At 36.7% G+C, this 20,161-nt stretch overlaps 2 protein-coding genes across 2 annotated transcripts; one reads left to right on the top strand and one right to left on the bottom strand.

The window, feature by feature from the left end:
• The first annotated feature begins 878 nt into the window (after positions 1-878).
• Positions 879-4,621, top strand: LOC120272253 (serine/arginine-rich splicing factor RS31). The gene is made up of 6 exons (XM_039279017.1): positions 879-962; positions 1,106-1,245; positions 2,790-2,902; positions 3,116-3,351; positions 3,902-4,168; positions 4,336-4,621. The coding sequence occupies exons 2-6, from the start codon at positions 1,140-1,142 to the stop codon at positions 4,364-4,366; spliced, it is 753 nt and encodes a 250-aa protein (XP_039134951.1). The 5' UTR covers positions 879-962; positions 1,106-1,139; the 3' UTR covers positions 4,367-4,621.
• Positions 4,622-5,476: 855 nt separating this feature from the next.
• LOC120271482 (aluminum-activated malate transporter 10-like) lies at positions 5,477-7,426 on the bottom strand. Its single transcript, XM_039278162.1, has 6 exons — positions 7,033-7,426; positions 6,790-6,930; positions 6,443-6,715; positions 6,254-6,342; positions 6,038-6,181; positions 5,477-5,951 (listed from the first exon to the last, which is right to left on the bottom strand). Exons 1-6 carry the CDS (start codon positions 7,349-7,351, stop codon positions 5,547-5,549), a joined length of 1,371 nt encoding a protein of 456 aa, XP_039134096.1. The 5' UTR covers positions 7,352-7,426; the 3' UTR covers positions 5,477-5,546.
• Between the last annotated feature and the right edge of the window lie 12,735 nt (positions 7,427-20,161).

Here is a 20,161-nt window from a genome sequence, read left to right as displayed (position 1 = left end):
CCTTGTAATTATGTACTTTCTGTCTTTTTAGTCCTTATAATATTTTTAAGTACAATTAAGTTCTCATATTTAGTAGAGTTGGATCATTCTAATCCACGGTGTAGATGGGTAATTGCAAATTGTATTGACTTAATTGTACTTAAAAATATTACAGTGGACTAGAAGTCTAGAACGACCAAACTCCACCAAATATAATGATTTAATTATACCTAAAAATATTAGAAGGACTAAAAAAACATAAAATACATAATTATAGTGACATGTAGGGCAATTAAACCAAAAAGAAGGGTAGTTTCTATTTCTAAAAGGTTTAATTATTGTACAGGTCCCTGTAATTGTGTACTTTCTACCCTTTTAATCCTTGTAATATTTTTATGTACAATTAAATCCTTATATTTAGTCGAATTAGGTAATTTTAGTCCGTTGTGTAGATGGGTAAGTGTAAATTCCAAAGACTTAATTGTATCTAAAAATATTACTGTGGACTAGAATGACTCAATTTTACTAAATATAAGGACTTAATTGTACTTAAAAATATTAGAATGACTAAAAAAATAGAAAGTACATGGATCTGTACGACAATTAAACCTTTCTAAAAAACAGAAGTATTATTTTTACTATTTATGGTTTTCAATATAAGTGAATTCATATATTTAAAAATATTTAACTTATAATAGATATTTTTGGGCTTAAAATAAGTAAATCGAAATTGTCAACAGAGAGAATTGAATTCAAATATATCCAATAACAACAATTATCTATTAAAAATCCTAATTAAAAATAAAATTTCCGGGTTAATTACAAGGGTTAAAACACGAATCTCAAGATATGATAGACGGCCAGGATCTATCCTCACACTCCACTTCGATAGCGGTTCCCAAAGTCCCTCTATTTATACCATTCAGAGCCCCTTTCTTTGCCGATCGCTAGGGTTTGGTTCAAAGTTGAAATCTTTTGCTAGGGTTTGTGGTCTTTTGGCTCTTTGATTCATATGGTGTTGATGATTTTGGTTTTCTAGATTCTAGGGTTCTCGGAGCTTATGGGTTTTCCTTTTTTTTCTCGTTAATTTATCTTGATGTACTTTTTTTTTTCTTCTGATTTTTAGGGTTTGTTGGAGTTTCGTTTGAGGATTCGAGAAGATGAGGACTGTGTTTTGTGGGAACTTCGATTTTGACACTCGCCATGCGGATCTGGAAAAGCTGTTCTCCAGATATGGGAGGGTCAGCCGCGTCGACATGAAATCTGGTATATTTTGTTTTGTATTTTTTTTCTTTTTCTTTTTGTTGAGCCATGGTTAAAGCGTTCGAATTGTTTTGGAACTTTGAATCTTTGAAATTTGTTAATGTTATCTGTTGGTTCTCTTGAGATTTATTCTGATGCTTGTGGTTATTGATTTCTGTTTGTTATTGTTTGAGGAAGGATTGAAAACTTGTATATATAATATATTTGATTGAAATGATCGTTGTGTCAATTAGAAAGGTTGATGGAGCAAAGTATATGGACGGATTATGAGTTAATTGGTTATCTCGGCATTAAGATTAAAACTTGGTCATCTTTAATGGATGGTTGTTGAGTTGGCCTGCAACTGTTTCATGGCTTCTAAAAAGCTGCTAATTTGTTATGGTTTAATGCATATTTTTTGGCTGGGCTGTGCGATTTTGCTGTGAATCATATAATTGGTAAGAGTTAGATTTGAGTATCACCTATTTGGTGTTCGCAAACAGTTGTTGGCGTTTCCTCTTCTGTTGGACTCAATTGATCTTACTAGAGTATAATTTGGCATTGGTTGGTGTCATTAAGGTGCTTTTTCTGATCGTTTCCTTTAGTTTGATTATGACTCTGTTGTTCTTTCCTTTCTTTTCTCTTTTATTTTCTTTTTCTGTGATTGTAGATAAACCAATAATCTCTGTCACTTCTAATAGTCATTAAGCACATTGTCGTTTATTTAGTAATTGTCTTACTATTCTTGGGGAGATAGTTCACTGGTGAACTTTTCTAACGGTCTGCATCTCTCGGCTTCATGGATAATAGACATTTTAGCTTTGGCGTGTGATTTTTGTTTTACTGATTCCGAGCTTGGATGATCAATGGGCTTTAAATGGCATAATAATCTTATGCTTCTCCCTTTTTTTCCGAGGCAAAAGTTTCAATGGGACTTTTGACGGGACTTTTGACGCTTGGCGTGTAGTTCTCATAGAGAGTATCTATCTGGTGCCATTTTTGGAAAATGATTCAGTTAATACGGTCAATAGAAGTAATTGTACAAGGACATCTGTTTTTAAATGCTTGTTTTGACGCAGGACTTATAAGGGCGAGCTCTTTTGTGGGCTCACCATTAAACATCCATGTTCAAGGAAACCTTCTTGCCACTACATCAGCTCCTACCTCTCACTATCGGCATCCTTCATTTCCTTCATATGATCATCCGTTACTCCCCCTGCATTGCCCAAAGTTGCCATTACAAGCATCATAATAGAGCAATTCCGTATCACCGTTCCATGCCAACTGAAAGATTTGTGTTCCATGAGTGGTGATGCATGGCAGCAATGACTTCTGGGTTCTGACTTTGGATTTAGCATTTATCAGACCAATTTTAGTTCATCATACAGTCTTCATTATTCACATCCTAATGTTCATCACTCATCAGACTTACACAAATCTCAGGTGTAGTATTCTTCTACGCTCTCAAGGAAAAATAACCTGATTTGTGTACCATACCAAGTTCCCAGGATATATTTCTAGTTCTGTGTAATGCTATCTTTTCTTATTTGCATTTTTTTTCTTGATAGGGTTTGCGTTTATATATTTTGAGGACGAACGTGATGCTGAAGATGCCATAAGGGCTCTTGATGGTGCACCATTTGGTGAAGGCAGGCGCAGGCTGTCGGTTGAATGGTCAAAGGTATTGGGTGTTAGACCGTGACTTCTACTATTTCATTGCATTAGCTAATCTATATGTCTAATTGAAATATGCTTTATTTCAAGTCAGGTTGTAGTGATTAGCCAATATTCTGTTTTGGTGTTTTTCCTTCTTTTTCCCTGTGCAGTTTGGTCAACTAATTAAGGTCATTTCTACTTTGAAGACCATGTGTCTGATGTTTATTTTGCTTGGCAGGGTGAACGTGGTGGACCCCGACATCGTGATGGTTCTCGGTCAAATGCAGGTGGGCGACCAACAAAAACATTGTTCGTCATAAACTTTGACCAGCACCAGACAAGAACTCGTGACATAGAGAGGCACTTTGAACCTTATGGAAAGATATTAAATGTTCGTATTAGACGGAACTTTGCCTTTGTCCAATTCGAAACGCAGGAAGAAGCCACTAAAGCACTGAAGTACACACATATGAGGTAAGTGACTGTAATATCCTCATTGGGTGTATGCGTACACTGCAGTTTGACTATGGTTATTTTTTTTAATCTATATCTTAGCAATTTTGATTGTGTATGCTGAAAATGTTTTATTCTCCTGATATTTCCTTCTCTGCTTGGAACAAACACCGTGACCTTTTTATTCGGTTTTGCTAATCTATTTGGAAGGATAATCAACCGTCTGATTTGCAGTTTCTTGTTTCAAAATGGATGATCGATAATTGTATTTCTAATTCAAGACGCTATTTATCTCGACCAACTCAGAATCATGTTTTTTTGCCAGAGAACAAAGTCCCGACCTTGTCATTGTAACCTTGGTTGAATTATTATGCACGCTTCCATCATAATTGACTGCTTGCTTGCAGCTGGTCTTTTTCTTGAATCCTATTGTTTTGCATTATATGTGTTTAAGTTTGGATATAGGCTAACTTTAAAGTCTCGATCCGGTCCATCTTTGAGTTTTGCTGTTGAACAATTGGCCCCAGACATTAAATTGGGAATTTTTCATGTTTTCTTTGTTGTTTTGCAGTCAGCTGTTGGACAGGGTGGTCTCAGTTGAGTATGCTTTAAGGGATGATGATGAACGTGACGACAGGCATGGTGACAGGCGTGAGAGCCCTAGAAGAGGGGGAGATTATGGAAGGCGTCCTAGTCCTTATGGTCGCTCCCCAAGTCCAGTGTACCGGAGAGGCCGTCCCAGTCCTGATTATGGCCGAGCCCGAAGTCCAGTTTATGGCCGATACGATAATCCTCCTGCTTTCGACAACCGAAGTCCTGACTATGATCATTACCCAAGGTGAGGAATTATCCACCCCACTAGTAACTTATAAAGTTAAGAACATCGATTGGAAATTATAATAATGTTTTGATGGGGAAGAAATGGTAGTACTGAAATTTTTGTTTGGATGTAAATCGTCATTGTCAAATTGTTGGGAGTGATGATTACTCTTGTTCTGATTGCAGTCGATCTCCGGTGCGAAGGTCCAGGACCTAAAAGAGAGAAAAATTTGCAGGCAGACTTGCTGGGAAGTGAGGCTTCAACTTGGTTTTTAAGTAGTTCAATCAATGTTTTTGGATACTTAGATCATCACCCTGTTAAATGTGCCTTTCTATGTTTCTCTGGTTGGTTGTTTTAATGTTCTAGCTGCAATTGGTGAGATACTTTTGGTGTTTTAAACTTTTAAAGCTGGTGGTGGTTCTGTACAGTATGCTAAAGTCAACCTGAAGTTTCTGCTTTGTTTCTGCCTTATTGTTGGGGTTTATTGAACGCTCTATTTTGTTTTTCTTTTATTTTTTTAAAAAACCTTTGAAATTATAATATACCTTTTTATATAAACCAGGAAATTTTGATATTATATATATATAATTTGATATTTGACAATGGGTATTATGAAGTTTGAAATTATGCATATATCCTTTTCATTAAATTATTTTGGATTTTCATCTAAATTTTTTTATTTTAAATAACTGAATTCTATAGGCGTGGATAAAATGCTTACTTTCAATTGTAGGGCATGAAAATAATTTGAAAATATTCTAAAACAGCAATTTTTTTTATCTGCAAGAGCAAGTTTAAAAATTTTCCAATTTTCAATAATTTAAAAATTAATTTAAAAAGGGATGATTAATTATATTCTTCTTGAGTTCTTGTTAAACAAGAAGAATGTGTTAGTGACCTCTATATGATATATATTTCAATTGAATTATAGAAATAAAGAAATCTTTTAGACAAATGAATTATGATGCCATCAACCACATGAGAGGAAATTATTATTATTATTATTTTTTATTTTTAATAAACTAAATAAATCAATAATTTATTAGAGTAATATATATATATATATATATATGAACACGTCAGGAACCAAACAAGAAGACAGGAAAATAAGGACAAACAGCATTACGGACCAGACGAAAGGCAAGAGACGGGAAACAAACCAGAGATGATACATACCTTAAAAGTGACAAACAATATGAAGACTAAAATGATATTTTCTCTTTTAAGATTTATGAACCTAAATTACCACTGGTGGTACAATTGAAACACTGAAATAATGAGCTTTCATCATTACATTTACATATATATTCAAATAACACATGCTAATAACTCAGAAGCATTTCATTTCATTATTCATCACTGGAATAGAATATACAAAGCCAAAATGAAAATCAGATTAAACAATTTGAACATGAACAGCTTTCATGGCATCTTGTTCTTGTGTTTCATTGGAAATGGCAACAGGTTTAAACCCAGCTAAGCTTGCCAACTCCTCAACAGAGTCCACAATGGCTTCAACTCTTGTGCATACCTCAATGACCAGAGATGCAATGGTGATCAGAGGCAGTGTCTCAACAAAAGACACACTTACTGCAGATGATCTTGTAATGGAATCAGAGAGAGTTCTCATTGCACTGTGTAGTTCTTCCACGGCAATGTTCATCTCTCCGACAAGATGATCGATGCACGGTGACTTCGTCATTGTCATCACAGAGTTCACCATCTCTTTTAGCACTTTGGATGCCTCTGAACTCACTTTCATGCAAACTGCACTTAGATGCTTCTTAGTGTGTTCTGGTGTCTAGGATTGATACGAAAACATGGTATCAGAGCCATTATGACTTACTTGTTTTAAGTGAAATTTTGAACTCAGATATATATATATACCTGAATATCGGAATTGATGCAACCGTTAAGAGCTTCGATGCAGTAAGCACAGTACCGCATGGCGGAGCCAACTTTGAGGTACTGTTTCCATGGATGTCGGAAATTGAAGGCACCATGAGCTGGTTCCCATGTCGCTAAATTAGCCTGTGAATATTCATGCTCAGATTTTTTTTATCTAAAAAAAAAAACTGCATAATGAACTCAATTCAAAGTTACCAGAGAATCTTCAGAAGCTTTTGAATTAAGGACACATTTGTAGCCAGCTGAATTTTTCTCACTTCCATCAAAGTAATTACCCACACAACCTGTTCATTCATTTTGAATCAAGGATCAAATGTTTGAAATGAGCTTGGTTTTTCTTTTTTTTAAATGTATGCTTGTATGTTAATATGTTATTATGCATGCCTTCAAAGGAATCAGCAAGCTTTTCCATGTTACGAATAATGAGCAGGTGAAGATCACCACCAGCCCAAACAGGGCAAATAAAAATGCAAACCAGGAAGCAGATGGTGACTCCAATGGCAATGGTCGACAGCCGCTGCTGAGCCATTGTGACCACCTTCTCCACTCGATAACCAGACATTGAAACCAAGCTAAAAGTGAGGATGAAAATGGTGATCCCGTAATCGAACCGAGCTTTCACAATAGGGATGAAGCGAGAGAATGTTGCTGCCGAAGCTGCAGAAACCAAACAAACATATGTTTAATTAACCGATGTGAGACTATTAGTTACAGAATGAAGAATTCCTTACCAAGAAGAAAAAGAGAAGCCCCAAGAACCAGTGGCTCAAATGTTTTCCCGGATTTATCAGCAAAGAAATGGATTCCAAGTGCAAGAGCTCCACCAGTAGATGTCGCAATTGTTCTATTAAATCCCTTGTACAAACTCCCACCTATTTTGATGAACATTATACAAAGTAACGATCTAAATATAAGGATGAGAGATAGTGAGATACACATGGTAACATCCTAATCTTAATGAATTCAATGCTTACCAACACTATAATCAAAGATAACAACAACAGTCATAATAGCCCACATGGCAGTGCCACCAACTCCATCATACAAAGGTCTAGTGTAATAGAATAGTGAAACAAGGCTAAGAGCCAGTCCAACTTTGATGCCATGCATGGCTTTTCTAGGATCATCAACTCCAATCTTCCATACTTTCTTTGCAAACTCAAACACCTTTACTTTCAATCCTTGCCATGCTCTGCCAATCACATTAGACTCTGGCTCAAGCTTCACTGTTGAACCCTCTGTGGTATTCACCCTCCATTCCACACTCTTGTTTCCTGCTTCTCCAGTGGCCATGACTTCCCTATTGTTTGTCTAACAAAGTGATAACTCTCTGAGCAATGCAGCGCTTATTGTGCAGTGATGGTGGGTGGGGGCATTCTTGTAAGCTTTTGTATGCATATAAGTAAGAGTGGAGATGGCCAAAAAGCAAGGATTTTATTCAAGTGTGATCTGAGAAAAAGATGGTGGACAACAACATGGAGGATTGCACAAAGTTTCCACTTATTGAAGGTGCAATTTTCTACACGTCAACACTAAACAATTACTATTTTTTTCCATGATTTTTTCATTCTTTTATAGCACCATTATGTTGCATCACAGCCATATCACCATTTATGTTTATATAAGAAGCAAGAAGAGAAAAGTAACGATAAGTTCCTGTGTATTTTCGACTTATGTAGATAATTAATTTCTAAATTTCTTGAGATCCATAAAAACTACCACTACTAACAAAGTTGAATGATAGGGTATTGTTAGAGTGAATATTAAACATAAACATAAGAATAATAACAAAAATTAGGATTATGATAGGATAAAAAAAGGTAGTTAATAAACAAGGTCTAATTAACAAGTAAAAAATATAGTCAATTGAAAAACAACATAAACAAAAAAGTAACTTACCTAAAAAAACACAAGAGAAAGGAATCCTCTTTGATAACTGTTAGTACTTTCCAGTACAACCAAGGTGACAAGCATTTACAACAATAAACAATGAAGCTATGATGAAATGCAAAGTTTGTGACCTAACATTCTGGGCCATTTTTCCAAATATGTAAGATGACGATTGGTAGTAAGAGTGTTTTTAAATAGAAAATGATTTTCTCTTTTTTTTTTTAACCTGAAAATAAACTATATATTACAAAGAAAATGGCTTCACTTTATGTCTCTGAACCATCATTAATGAAAATCAAAATACTCTTTAGTTAATCCATGCACTGAAGTGGATGAACCTAATTGATAGTGGCTTCCTCCAAGTGGCATCATCCATTACTATTAAAAATGAACAACTTTCTATGAAAAAACATCAACCAACCACAACTAATGGTCCTACTTAGAAACACAAACCAACTAGAAAAAGTAAATAAGGATTTTATTTTACATTTATACCCCCTAAAATTTTAAAAATTTCAAACGCAACCTCATGAAATTTTTTTATATACCTTTAAAAATTTGAGATGCTCTCTATATAACCTTGATTAGTACCCAATACCATTTTACAATAGAAAACGATGAAACGACTCGTATATCTTTTATTTCTACATTCATAAACATTTAAGTTATTACATACATCTCTATAGGTTATATGATTTGTTTCTTTACATAATTTTTGTTTTGAATTTGATGTTTTAGTTATACATGAAATAAATTTATCTCTTCCAAGTTTATTTATCATTCAATTGTTAGATTCAAACCCCTGATAAAAGATATAAATACAAATTTAAAATATAAAAACTAATACCTTAGTGAGGATATAAAGGCCCTTTTTCATAAATGGTTTACTAATCCATGGTTAAAAATGGTATATACATATATATAGAAAACTCAAAAGAGAAACTTTACAAGGGTACTATGTAATTTGAAGGATTTAAAGGGTGCATATGTAAAAAAGTCCAATTAAAAATCAGAGAAGAAGGCTGCATGGCATGGCAGGCATGCTAGCTTTTCAACACATCTCTCTTCTAAAAAACTCTAAAATTAGGTCAGGATTAGCTAATCTATAGTGTGACTTTAGGAGGCATTTGCCACTCTCTTCTTTTGAGACCTAAAGGTGCTTAGAGATTCTCAATTAGGTTCATAGTGGCAGCCTCATGGTGCATTATACATAAGTGAAAGATAAGCACACATATCAAATCCTAATTGCTTTCATAAGCACTTTGAAAAGTCAACTCAACTATCAGAAAAGGACTGGCTCTTATTGCACTAAATCATTTATTATAAATTAAACCACAATGGAAAGCTAAGTCTGTGTCTCCAGGAAAGAAGGGAAGGAAAACAATCTTCACTAAGGTATTTGCTTAGTGGATTTCTGACAGGAAGTGCTATCATGCTTTGCAATGGGTGTCAACATTCTAATGTCCAACATGTAATCATAGAAAAGCTTCAAAAAAGACAAGATAAGTGCAAGTACATGTATAATTTAGAATTGAAGAGAAATAAGAAAAGAGTTGTATGGCACCAACCTTCATTTCATGCAAGAGAAGACCGGTATTCACAATATGTCCATCATACCATGCACAAGTTGCTCTGGCAGTAAAATCCAACCCTTCTGACTTAAAAAGAATAACTTATTCCTTCAATTAACCCCTGTAACTTGTTAGAAAGATTGATCGCATTACCATCAGAGATTGCTGTTGTATCAGTGACTTTAGCTGGTTTATTAATCACCAGGTCCATGCAGATTCGGTTGTTTTAGTAGTTGTTTGCCTGCATTTGGAATAGAGTTTTCAACGTTCCCTTGTTACTGTGGTCATCCATCAAGTTGTTCTTATCAACTTGGCAATCTTCAGTACAAAACAAATAAGAACCTTATTGTGTTAAGTTCTCTGGATCATTGGAAGAAATGACAACTTGAGCAACATGAGAACATGCACCATATGTGTTTGTGCTTTGTACCAGATGTATCAAAACAGAGACACAGACTAACAAATGAAAGTGAACCCCAGTGATGTTATTTTCCTGACAAATTGCCTCCTTGTTCCATGTATTTGCATTAAAGTAGGTATCGGATGAACAGTTTGATAAGCTAGAAGAGAGCATAATTCTTGAACATTGGAGCTTGATGGTGGTTGGTGAATTAAGTAGAGCTTCCACTAGAGCTTGGTGTCTGAAAAGCTGTGTGTTGCATATATAAACCCCAAATCCTCAAATATCTGGCAGCAATGACTGTACTGTCTCACATGTATCACAATCCAACATTGCTGAGAATCATCGAGTGAGTGAACGGGACATAAGACTTTTCAAAAAGAGAGAGAGAGAGAGCAAGAGAGAGTGAATTAAAGTATCAACAGAATCAAAGAACACATGCCATAAGCTATTTTTTTACAGCATCTTTTAACTCTTTCCAAAGACTTCAACTACAACTTCCCTAAAAGAGAAATTTATATAAACCAGCATTCTATTGCCAAACATGTTGATATTCTACATTGTTTAGGGTTTTACAAACATTCAAATGTAATTCACTGTCTATATACATGCCAGAAACTCTGTGATTAAATAGGATAAAAATTTTGCCTAAATTTGACATCTATGTGGTTCTCAAGAAACAAAAACCCACACAATGTTAACTACTCTCCACCCAAATTATATTACAATAATTGAAAGAACAACCCCTTCTACTGCCAAATGGACATGAGTTTTGTTAGAGAGTGAGAGGAAGAGAGAAATGCTTGAACCATTGATCTCAATGGACAAGCTCATGTATAAATAGATGATGAAGTGTACATGTACGTATAGTGTACATGGTCTATACTCAGGATATACATACACATATATACATGTATCTAACACCCCTCCTCAAACTCAAGACGGATCATACGTCCGAGTTTGGATAACATGAAAAGATGCTCGATCGCGAGTCTCGCGCTTTGGTGAAGAAGTCGACTACCCGAACCTCCGTGGGAAGGTAATGAAGAGACACTCGTCTCGAGAACGAACATGACATCGAGTGAAATGGGCATCCACTCCAATGTGTTTGGTCAGCTCATGCTTGACCGTGTCGCCAGCAATCAAGGGGGCCCCAGTGCTATCACAGTGAAGAGGAATAGGGAGGTTTGCGGTATCCCAAAAGTCCTGTAGGATCGAAGCGAATCCAAAGCACCTCCCTCGAACAAGTAGAAGCTAAAGCACGAACCTCGACCCTCAGACTTTGGACTTAGCTCATCGTATGTTGTTTCTTAGTCTTCCAAACAATGAGAGAAGATCCAAGAAAGATACAGAGTAGCGAATGTAGAACCGATCATCAGGGGAACTAGCCTAAGTAGCATCAGAATAGGCCTGTAGCTGAAGAGTGGAATGACGTGAATAGAATAGACCACGAGATGCAGTACCACAAAGATAGCGCAGATGACTCGGAGAAGATGTGCATAATGAATGTAAGTAGGAGCTCGCAACAAACCGACTCGTAATATGGATCGCATGAGAAATGTCAGACGGTGACGCCTAAGTAAACCAAGCCGCCAACAAGATGTCGATATCGAGAGGATCGGTAAAGGAGTCCCATCGAAGCTCGGAGCCGCAAGTGAAGCTCCATGGGTGTAGCACAGACGGCGAGTATCACTCAAGCCGAGCGAGCAAGAAGGTCAAGAGTATATCAGTGCCGAGTAAGACTGGTAGCCATCAAACCGAGAAGTGATCTCAATACCCAAGAAGTAACGAGCGGACCCAAATCGGCCACCAAGAATGTCTCACGTAGTTACGCTTCACAAAGGCAATGTGAGCGGGGATCATCTCCAGAAGAATCATGTCATCCACATAGAGTAGAAGAATAGTGCGGCCGCGATGTGAGGAATGAACAAAGACTGCCGAATCATGGATGCTCGAAGTGAAACCAGCCGCCTCAATAACAGTACTGAATCGCACAAACCAGGCCCGTGGAGCCTGTTTAAGACCATAAAGAGCACGGCGAAGTCGACAAACAGTCCCTGGAGGCACCCGAAGACCAGGAGGAGGAGTCATATAAACTTTCTCTTTTAAGTCACCATGAAGAAACGCATTCTTCACATCAAGTTGATGTAGGGTCCACTCCCTAGCAAACCGTAGCAAAGAATCAACATACGTGACAAGATGCATGTGGGCTCAGGGCAAAGGTCTCCTCATAGTCACGACCATGCTCCTCGCCGGAAACCACGAGCAACCAAGCGCGCCTTATAGCGCTCGAGAGACCCATCAGAACGAGTCTTCACCCTGTAAATCCAGCGTTATGTAATCGGAGTAGCATGAGAAGGAAGTGGAACTAAATCCCAAGTATGAGTCTGAGAGGGTACCTCAGGATCAGGATCACCAGTAGAAGGAGTGTCAGAGAGGACCGCCGGAGGTGAAGATGCTGCAGGTTCCCGACGATGATAAGTATAACGAATAGGAGGATAGACTGAAGGAAGTAAGGAGGAATCAACCGATAAGGAAGGGGATGGAATAGGGGATGAATGAGAGAGAAGCTCTGGAGAAGGAGGACGTGGTAGAGAAGTAGTGGAAGCTGGGGGAGTATCCTCAGTGAATGAGAGAGGAAAAAGGAAGGAAAGAGGAACAGTGGGAGAAGTAGATGTAGTAGAAGGGGGGGAAGCATAAAAAGGAGTAGTCTCATCAAATATGACATCTCGAGAGATGCGAAAGCGACGAGTGACTGGGTCATAACAACGATAACCTTTGTGTTCAAGACTATACCCCAGAAAAACACAAAGAACCGACTGGGTGGTGAGTTTTGTCCGCTCCCGAGGTGAGAGTAAGACAAAGCAACGACAACCAAAAGCACGAAGGTGATCATAGCGAGGGGAGTTCCATGTAGGGACTCACCCGGGACTACGACTCGAAGATGGGATGATGGTTGCAGTTAATAAGGTAGATGGCAGCGTGAACGAAAGATCGGCCCCGTAAGTGAGGAGGAAGAGATGAACCAAGCAGGAGAGCTCGAGCTGTCTCTAAAATGTGGCGGTGCTTGCGCTCAGCGACCCCATTCTGAGGATGAGCCCCAGGACAGGATAGTTGAGGCAAGGTGCCCTCAGAAGACAAATGGGTACGAAAAGCATGGGAGGTGTATTCTCCGCCAGAATCAGACCTAAAGGTCTTGATAGAGGCAGAGAACTGAGTGTGCACCATAGTAGTAAAAAGAGCGATATATAGATAAAAGTCGACTACGATGATGCATAAAATAAAACCCGTGTAAATCGTGTGTGATCATCAATAAAAAAATAACATAATATCGATTGCCACCTTTTAGATACAAAAAGGAGCAGGGACCCCAAACATTAGAGTGAATGAGGTCAAAAAGGGGCACTAGTTTGAGATCGACTCAATGGATAGGACGTCAGAATCGCTTGCCAAGTTTACTGACCAAAACAAACAACATCGGGAAGGAGGAGAGACTCGCTCCTAGGACACCCCGATCGACAAGAGAAGACATACGAGATCGACATAAATGACCAAGACGATGATGCCACGTGATGATGTGATATAGTAGCGACGATAACAATGAGAAGCGCACTGTCTGAAGAGGGAAGACGAAGGGAATCCAGCGCATATACTCCACTATGGCGGCGGCCAGCTCCAATCACCGCTCCACTGTGATCCTGCACACGACATGAGGTCCGGTCAAAAATGACCTGACAGTCATAATCAGTGAGTTGACTAACAGACATAAGGTTCATGGATAGATGAGGGACATGAGATACAGAAGGGACAGAGAAAGCACTAGTGGAGAGATGACCAGTGGAAGAGACAGGTAAAAGTGTGCCATCAGCAATGCGAACACGAGTATGAAGGGAAGAAGGATGAGAATGGTGAAGATGAGTGGCATCATGTGTCATGTGAAAGCTAGCACCAGAGTCAAGAAGCCAAAGAGGACAGGAACTACCTGGAGTGGGTGGAGTAACCTGAGCCGAACGTGCCTGACCAGTAGAGATGTCGCCCGGATGCGACTGCTGAAACTGACGAAGCATCACCAATAGCTGCTGCTGATCGGCAGGAGAGAGAGAGACAGTGGAGGTCGATGCTGAGTGCGTCTGAGAAGGAGGTGTGGGAAGGAGTGGAGGAGTCGATGATGAAGTCATGCGGGGAAGGCCTCGCTGCTTCTTTCGGCAAATCACGCTCAAAAGTGTCCCACATTGCCACAATAGTGGCAAGTCACAGTCTTCTTCGGCCGCTGAGAAGACCGAGAAGCAACAAAAGTAGAAGAGGATGGAGTAGCGGTGAAGGAGCGGGGAGGACGAGTAGCGAGCAAGTGCACTCGCCTCGGAAGGAAGCCCGGAGACGAGTCTCCTCAAAGACGAACAATAGTGAATGCCTCATCTAAGGAGTGTGTGGTAGGGGCATGTAACAGCTGGGCCCGGGTCGACTCAAACTCAGGACGTAGACGCATAATGAACGCATACATACGTCGTGACTCCTCATGGCGACGGCGAGCGGTGCATGCCTCATCAGTACAAGTAAGGAGCTGAGCAGTGTGGGTAGGGCAGTGGGAGGGTGTAAGGGCATCAATCTGGCGCCATAACCCACAGAATCTACTATAGTAGTGATCAACAGTATCCTCCCCTTGATGCAGAGTGTCAAGGGCCTGATATAAGGTATAGATCTGTGCCTGACTGGAACCACAGTAACGACGCTCCAAGTAGCTCCACATCGCACGAGCAGTAGGTAGATCTGCAATATGGGTGCGAATATCAATGGTAACAGTCTGACAAATAATCATCCGCGTCGTAGAATCATCGACAATCCACTTCTCAAGCTGTTGCTCATAAGCTTTGAGAATGGCAGAATCAGTGACTGTCGGAGCTGCTGGAGCAGTAGAAGTACCGTCAACATGGGAAAGAACACGAATGCCATCAAGAATGGGCTTGAGAGTAAGCCGCCATGGAATATAATTGGTGCCATCAAGCACCACATCAGAGTGGGAGATATCGTGGTGACGGACATCGTGAAGAACTCCACTCGAGTCCGAGATCAGTCCTTAAGATTCTCAAATTAACTTACAATCAATCAGACAAAAGAAATAAAAAAAATAAAACAATTCTCAAACAAGAGAATAACACCAAAAACAAAAAAAATAAATTAAAAAAAAAGAGGAAAAAGTGGATCTGGTAGGCTGACCAGATCTGGCCAGCAGAGAGAGATCTAGAGGCGTGCGCAATGAGCCTACTGGGGCGAGCGCGCAGGGCGCGTGCGCAGGCAGGGGCGTGGCGCGGGCAGCTGGGGGTGGGGGCGCTGGGCAGACGCGGGCGCTGGGCGCGGCAAGGGCGCGGGGCATGGGGGCGCTGGGAGCGCGGGCGCGGCGGGCGCAGGCGCGCGGGCGTGCGGCGCAGGGCGCGCAGCGTGAGCGCGCTGGGCGGGCGGGAGCGCCGGGCACGCTGGGCAGGGCGTGGGCGCAGGGGAGATAGGCACGGCCGGAGCGGACGGCGGCGGTCGCCGGAGAGGGAGTGGCGGGGTTCGACGCCACTGCAACCTAGCTAGTCTGATACCATGTTAGAGAGTGAGAGGAAGAGAGAAATGCTTGAACCATTGATCTCAATGGACAAGCTCATGTATAAATAGATGATGAAGTGTACAGGTATGTATAGTGTACATGGTCTATACTCAGGATATACATACACATATATACATGTATCTAACAAGTTTCTCTACAAATTAATTGATTTCCATTGACAAGAACTCTGCTATTCAATCCACCAACAATGTCAATAACAATGATTCCTTGCAAATAAAGATTGTTTCTTCTTTTCAAGACCAAATTCATGCAATAAATTTTGACAAAAAGATCATATTAACGAGATGCAAAAGCAATAGCATTGTCTCCAAAACAATGAACACATTGTGAAATCTATCAAAACAGAGATCAGAACACTAGAATACAAACGAAATTGAAACTTAGGAAATCAAATTGGGGAGTTGAGGGACAATGATCTCACCGGGAACTCCGGCGACTTTCCCCGCCGGAGTACGGCGTAGAACCACCGGAGGCGGCGGAGCTCCGAAACCAAAGTCTCCAGGTCCGGATGAAAAACTGTTGTTTTTGTGACTATTTGCTCATACGCCCCTCAAATCTTGTATATTTGCTGAAAATTTTCAGAAATAAATAAATAAATACCTCCTAAATTAATTTTTAGTGTTATTTATAAAGTGAACAAATAAATAATAAATAACCGAGAAGAACTGCGAGATGAATTTAATTTTAAACTTTTTTTTTTTAAAAAAAATGATCTTTGAAAATAAAATATTGTTAAAAAAACACTAAATAAAATTACTCTCGTACACACGAAGTGAATAATTGCTTATAGATGCTCATGAAAATCATTTTTTATATAACTCTGTAAAAAATTAATATTTATTTATTTGTTTAAAAATCAATTTACAAATTTTATTAAAAAAATAAAATGATTTGAATGACAAGGAGAGGATAAAAGATGGTTAATATTTTCCTATAAATTTTTTTTAATTGACTTCTAGTGAGAGTGGTATGAAAGTATCTAGAACTAGGAGAGATGAGTTCAAATAAATATGATTTATTAAGATGCATAAATAAAATTTATTTTTATAAGACTATATAAATAATTTTTAATTTTGCTGGGTATAAAATTCAATTCAAATAAATTTCTAATATTTCTTCAAAGTTTGGAGTTTGAATTCCTCTCTATCGTGATGAACAGTATAAAACAGTGATTTGTTCATTCTATAAAAAAATTGATTTCATTATTTTTAAAATTTTTAATTTGTTTAATTTTATTTTAAAATTTTAAAATTATTGATAAATTAAGTTAATAAAATACTAAGTAATTAGGTAAAATAGATATTGAATCATAGATAAAAGAAGTCCAAAATTTTTATTTTCATTATATAATATATATATATATATATCATAATAATGAGAATGACATTTGGAGAATTCTTATATATAAACAAATATAATTGATGAATAAGCTGGAGTTCCCTGAGGGGAAGTGGGTTGGGAAGTCAATTGCAGGGAGCTGGAAGTGGGTGGAACTGTGGAAGTGAAGGGCAAAAGGCAAGTGGATGGTGTCATGGTGATGCTTTAAATTTTTTTTTTTTTTTGTCAACTATAATAATAGGAATAAAAATTATGCTCAAAAGTTAATGAGAATAAAAAAAAATATAATTATAAGAAAATAATACTACCATTGTTATAACGGAAACAAATTTAAAATTAATTTTTATGTGAATGATTGAGTTTTTTTTTCAGCATGGAGAGTGATTTGTTCATATAGTATATATATATATATATACACATAAAAATAGTAACAAAATATAGAGATTATATTTAAATAACAATATTATTAAAAATAAATATTTTGCAAAAAATAAAGATTTATCCGTTAATGTTTTATTTTGAATGTAATTATAATTTATCTATTTTTATTTAGAAAAAAATAAAAAAATATACAAACAGATAATGTTGAATAACTTGTGATATGATTCATTGATTCATTCTTGTGATATGACTTTTGTTGGAAAATAATTAAAAAAACACTAATCATTCATGAACTTTTCTGATCTCACACATTATACACATATATAGTCAAATAGTTTAATTTGATTGCATATTAAATTATATCTAGATATTTTTCTCAACATTTAATGAAGTAAACGTAGACAAGATGATGCAGTAGGATAAATTATGACTAATTTATGACTAATCAAAACCTATATCACCTAGACCAATTATTAACATCAAAAAGATTAATTAGAAATACTAGTAACCATTCTTAAATAACATCATCATCATCCTCATTATTATTATTATTATTATTATTATTATTATTATTTATTTATTTATTTATAGTCATTTACATCCTATTATTTACATGGATATTGTGTAAATTTAGTGTCCATGATTACTATATACTATTGTGTAATACTATTTGATACTATTCATGAATAGATTAGTAGTAGTTAGATGGGTCCTATTATTATTGTTATTGACTTATTGTTATTATCATTGGGTCCAATTATTATTGTTGTTTTTGTTATTACTATTTGAGTCGTATGTTTTTGTGTTAAATTTTTATTTTCACTTCAATTTTATATAACCAATATTTATTTCTAATGAAGCAGATGTTTGCTCATTAATATAAATAAAAAAACTTATAAATAAAATACAATTTTTATCGAAATATATTTGTTAATATAATAAAACTAGTAACTAAATTAAAATCATTAAAAAAATACAAACAGTATAAAGGAAGAAGCATATTGTTTTTTTTATCTATTTTACAAAATAATTAAATATATAACTTGTTATATATAGATGATAACACAAGATATTGTTATATGTATTTGCTTAAAAGTATGAAGCTATAAAGAAATTTGCTCATTACAAAATGAATGGAAATTGAGGGTTGAAACATGAAAATATAAATAGTTGTCCTGGAATTTGAAGGAATTTCAATTCTTAGAATTCCAAATAATTGTTTTGGAAGTTAGAAATTTTAACAACTTTTTAAACTCTTAAAACTTAATTTCATAACTTGAAAGGGTTTCTAACTTTTCAAAATCGAGAAATTAACTCAGAATTTGAAAAGATTTTAACTACTGAAATTCCATAAATTAATTTTGTAACTTTAATGATTTCTAACTCCCATTCTTTAAATCTATATAAAAGGCATTCTCCTCCAACTCTTGAGAATAAGTCGCTCCTAACTTTCCTCTTTTAAACTATGTGATACACTGGTCTCAGCTATACCATTCTGCATTAGTCTTCTGATATCAGGTTTTCTCATTTTCTCATATAAAGTTTTCATTTTATTTATTTTTTTATTTAATCATATTTCTAAGTAAATTTTCTAAACCACTAGATAGCTAGTAGTTCTTGAAAAATGAAAGTGTATGGATTTAAACCATAGTCATATTTTTTTACTCGTAGTGCCCGCATTATTAGATACCTTTATTCCATTTATTTATTTCTTTTTATCATTTTTTCTCGGCCTTCTTCATCAATTTTTTCATCATCACAATCATTATGTGAGGAGTAATTACCCTTGCTTCCTCACATAATAAGGAGGAGAAGGAGAAAGAAGGTCGTGTTTTATTTTTTGTGGGAAAGAAAAGCGGGGCGAACCCACTAGAGACCCAGGGATGTGCACAAGCCTCGGTGGAACAAGTGGGGACGGGGCCGCGCTCACGTGGGCGCTGGAACCACCCGTACACAACCACTATTCACAACTCCCAGAAATGTGCCCTCAGCCGAGAATCGAACTCTCACCACTCGGTGAGAGCTCTATCGGTGACCCGTGTACTAATAGACCCGAAAGTCATTGGCGAAAGAAGGTGGTGTTGGTGGTGGTAAATGATAGAAATGGAGTAAAGGGATGTGACTAAGGTAGCGTTTGGTTGGATGTAATTCTAAATGCAGTGGATTTCTAGTTACAATGTAACTGGAAATACTTAGGTTTCAAAATACAGTGCAGTCAAATCTTGTGTTTGGTTGGATGTAACCGGAATTACTGTATTATAAGATTTTATGTTTGTTTGGAAGGATTTGTAAATCTGGAATTGAAAACATGTGTATAAGTGTATGGATATGTCTGCGTATATGCATATATGCATATATATATACATATATGTATTTGAGTATATATATGTATATGTATATGAGTATATATATATGTATATGTATATGTATATATTTGTGTATATATACATATATATATACGTATATATGTGTATTTATATATGTAAACATACTATATATAGGTATATCTAGGGAATGTATATACATACATGTATGTATATATAAATATATGTATGTATATGTATGTGCGTACATATATATGTATGTGTATATGTATAGATTTATGTATATATATATGTATGTATATGTATGTGTATACATATACATATATGTGTATATATGTATATGTGTATGTGTATGTGTATATGTATATATTTATGTATGTATATGTATGTGTATATGTATATGTGTATATATGTATATGTATATCTATATGTATAGATTTCTGTATATATATATATGTATATATACATATGCATATATACTAGTTTTGAACTCCCGGGATTTGGTTTTACGGTCATTTTGACCGTAAACCAAAATCCCTCAATGATGGGATTTCAAAAGCACATGAAAAATGAAATACATCAAAACAAACA

The sequence above is a fragment of the Dioscorea cayenensis genome, chromosome 11, assembly GCF_009730915.1.
Source record: "Dioscorea cayenensis subsp. rotundata cultivar TDr96_F1 chromosome 11, TDr96_F1_v2_PseudoChromosome.rev07_lg8_w22 25.fasta, whole genome shotgun sequence".
Taxonomy (NCBI): domain Eukaryota; kingdom Viridiplantae; phylum Streptophyta; class Magnoliopsida; order Dioscoreales; family Dioscoreaceae; genus Dioscorea; species Dioscorea cayenensis.
The sequence above is the reverse complement of the archived record's forward strand: the minus strand, read 5'-3'. Positions and strand labels throughout refer to the sequence as shown.

What these genes read in the sequence shown, in the direction of transcription:
- LOC120272253 (XM_039279017.1), top strand. Translation starts at nt 1,140, where the DNA reads ATGAGGACTGTGTTTTGTGGGAACTTCGATTTTGACACTCGCCATGCG. An exon ending in TGTCGGTTGAATGGTCAAAG is followed by an intron (nt 2,903 to 3,115) that starts GTATTGGGTGTT and finishes TTTGCTTGGCAG; the next exon opens with GGTGAACGTGGTGGACCCCG. An exon ending in GACTATGATCATTACCCAAG is followed by an intron (nt 4,169 to 4,335) that starts GTGAGGAATTAT and finishes TTCTGATTGCAG; the next exon opens with TCGATCTCCGGTGCGAAGGT.
- LOC120271482 (XM_039278162.1), bottom strand. Translation starts at nt 7,351, where the DNA reads ATGGCCACTGGAGAAGCAGGAAACAAGAGTGTGGAATGGAGGGTGAAT. An exon ending in TATCTTTGATTATAGTGTTG is followed by an intron (nt 6,931 to 7,032) that starts GTAAGCATTGAA and finishes TCATCAAAATAG; the next exon opens with GTGGGAGTTTGTACAAGGGA. An exon ending in GGCTTCTCTTTTTCTTCTTG is followed by an intron (nt 6,716 to 6,789) that starts GTAAGGAATTCT and finishes TGGTTTCTGCAG; the next exon opens with CTTCGGCAGCAACATTCTCT.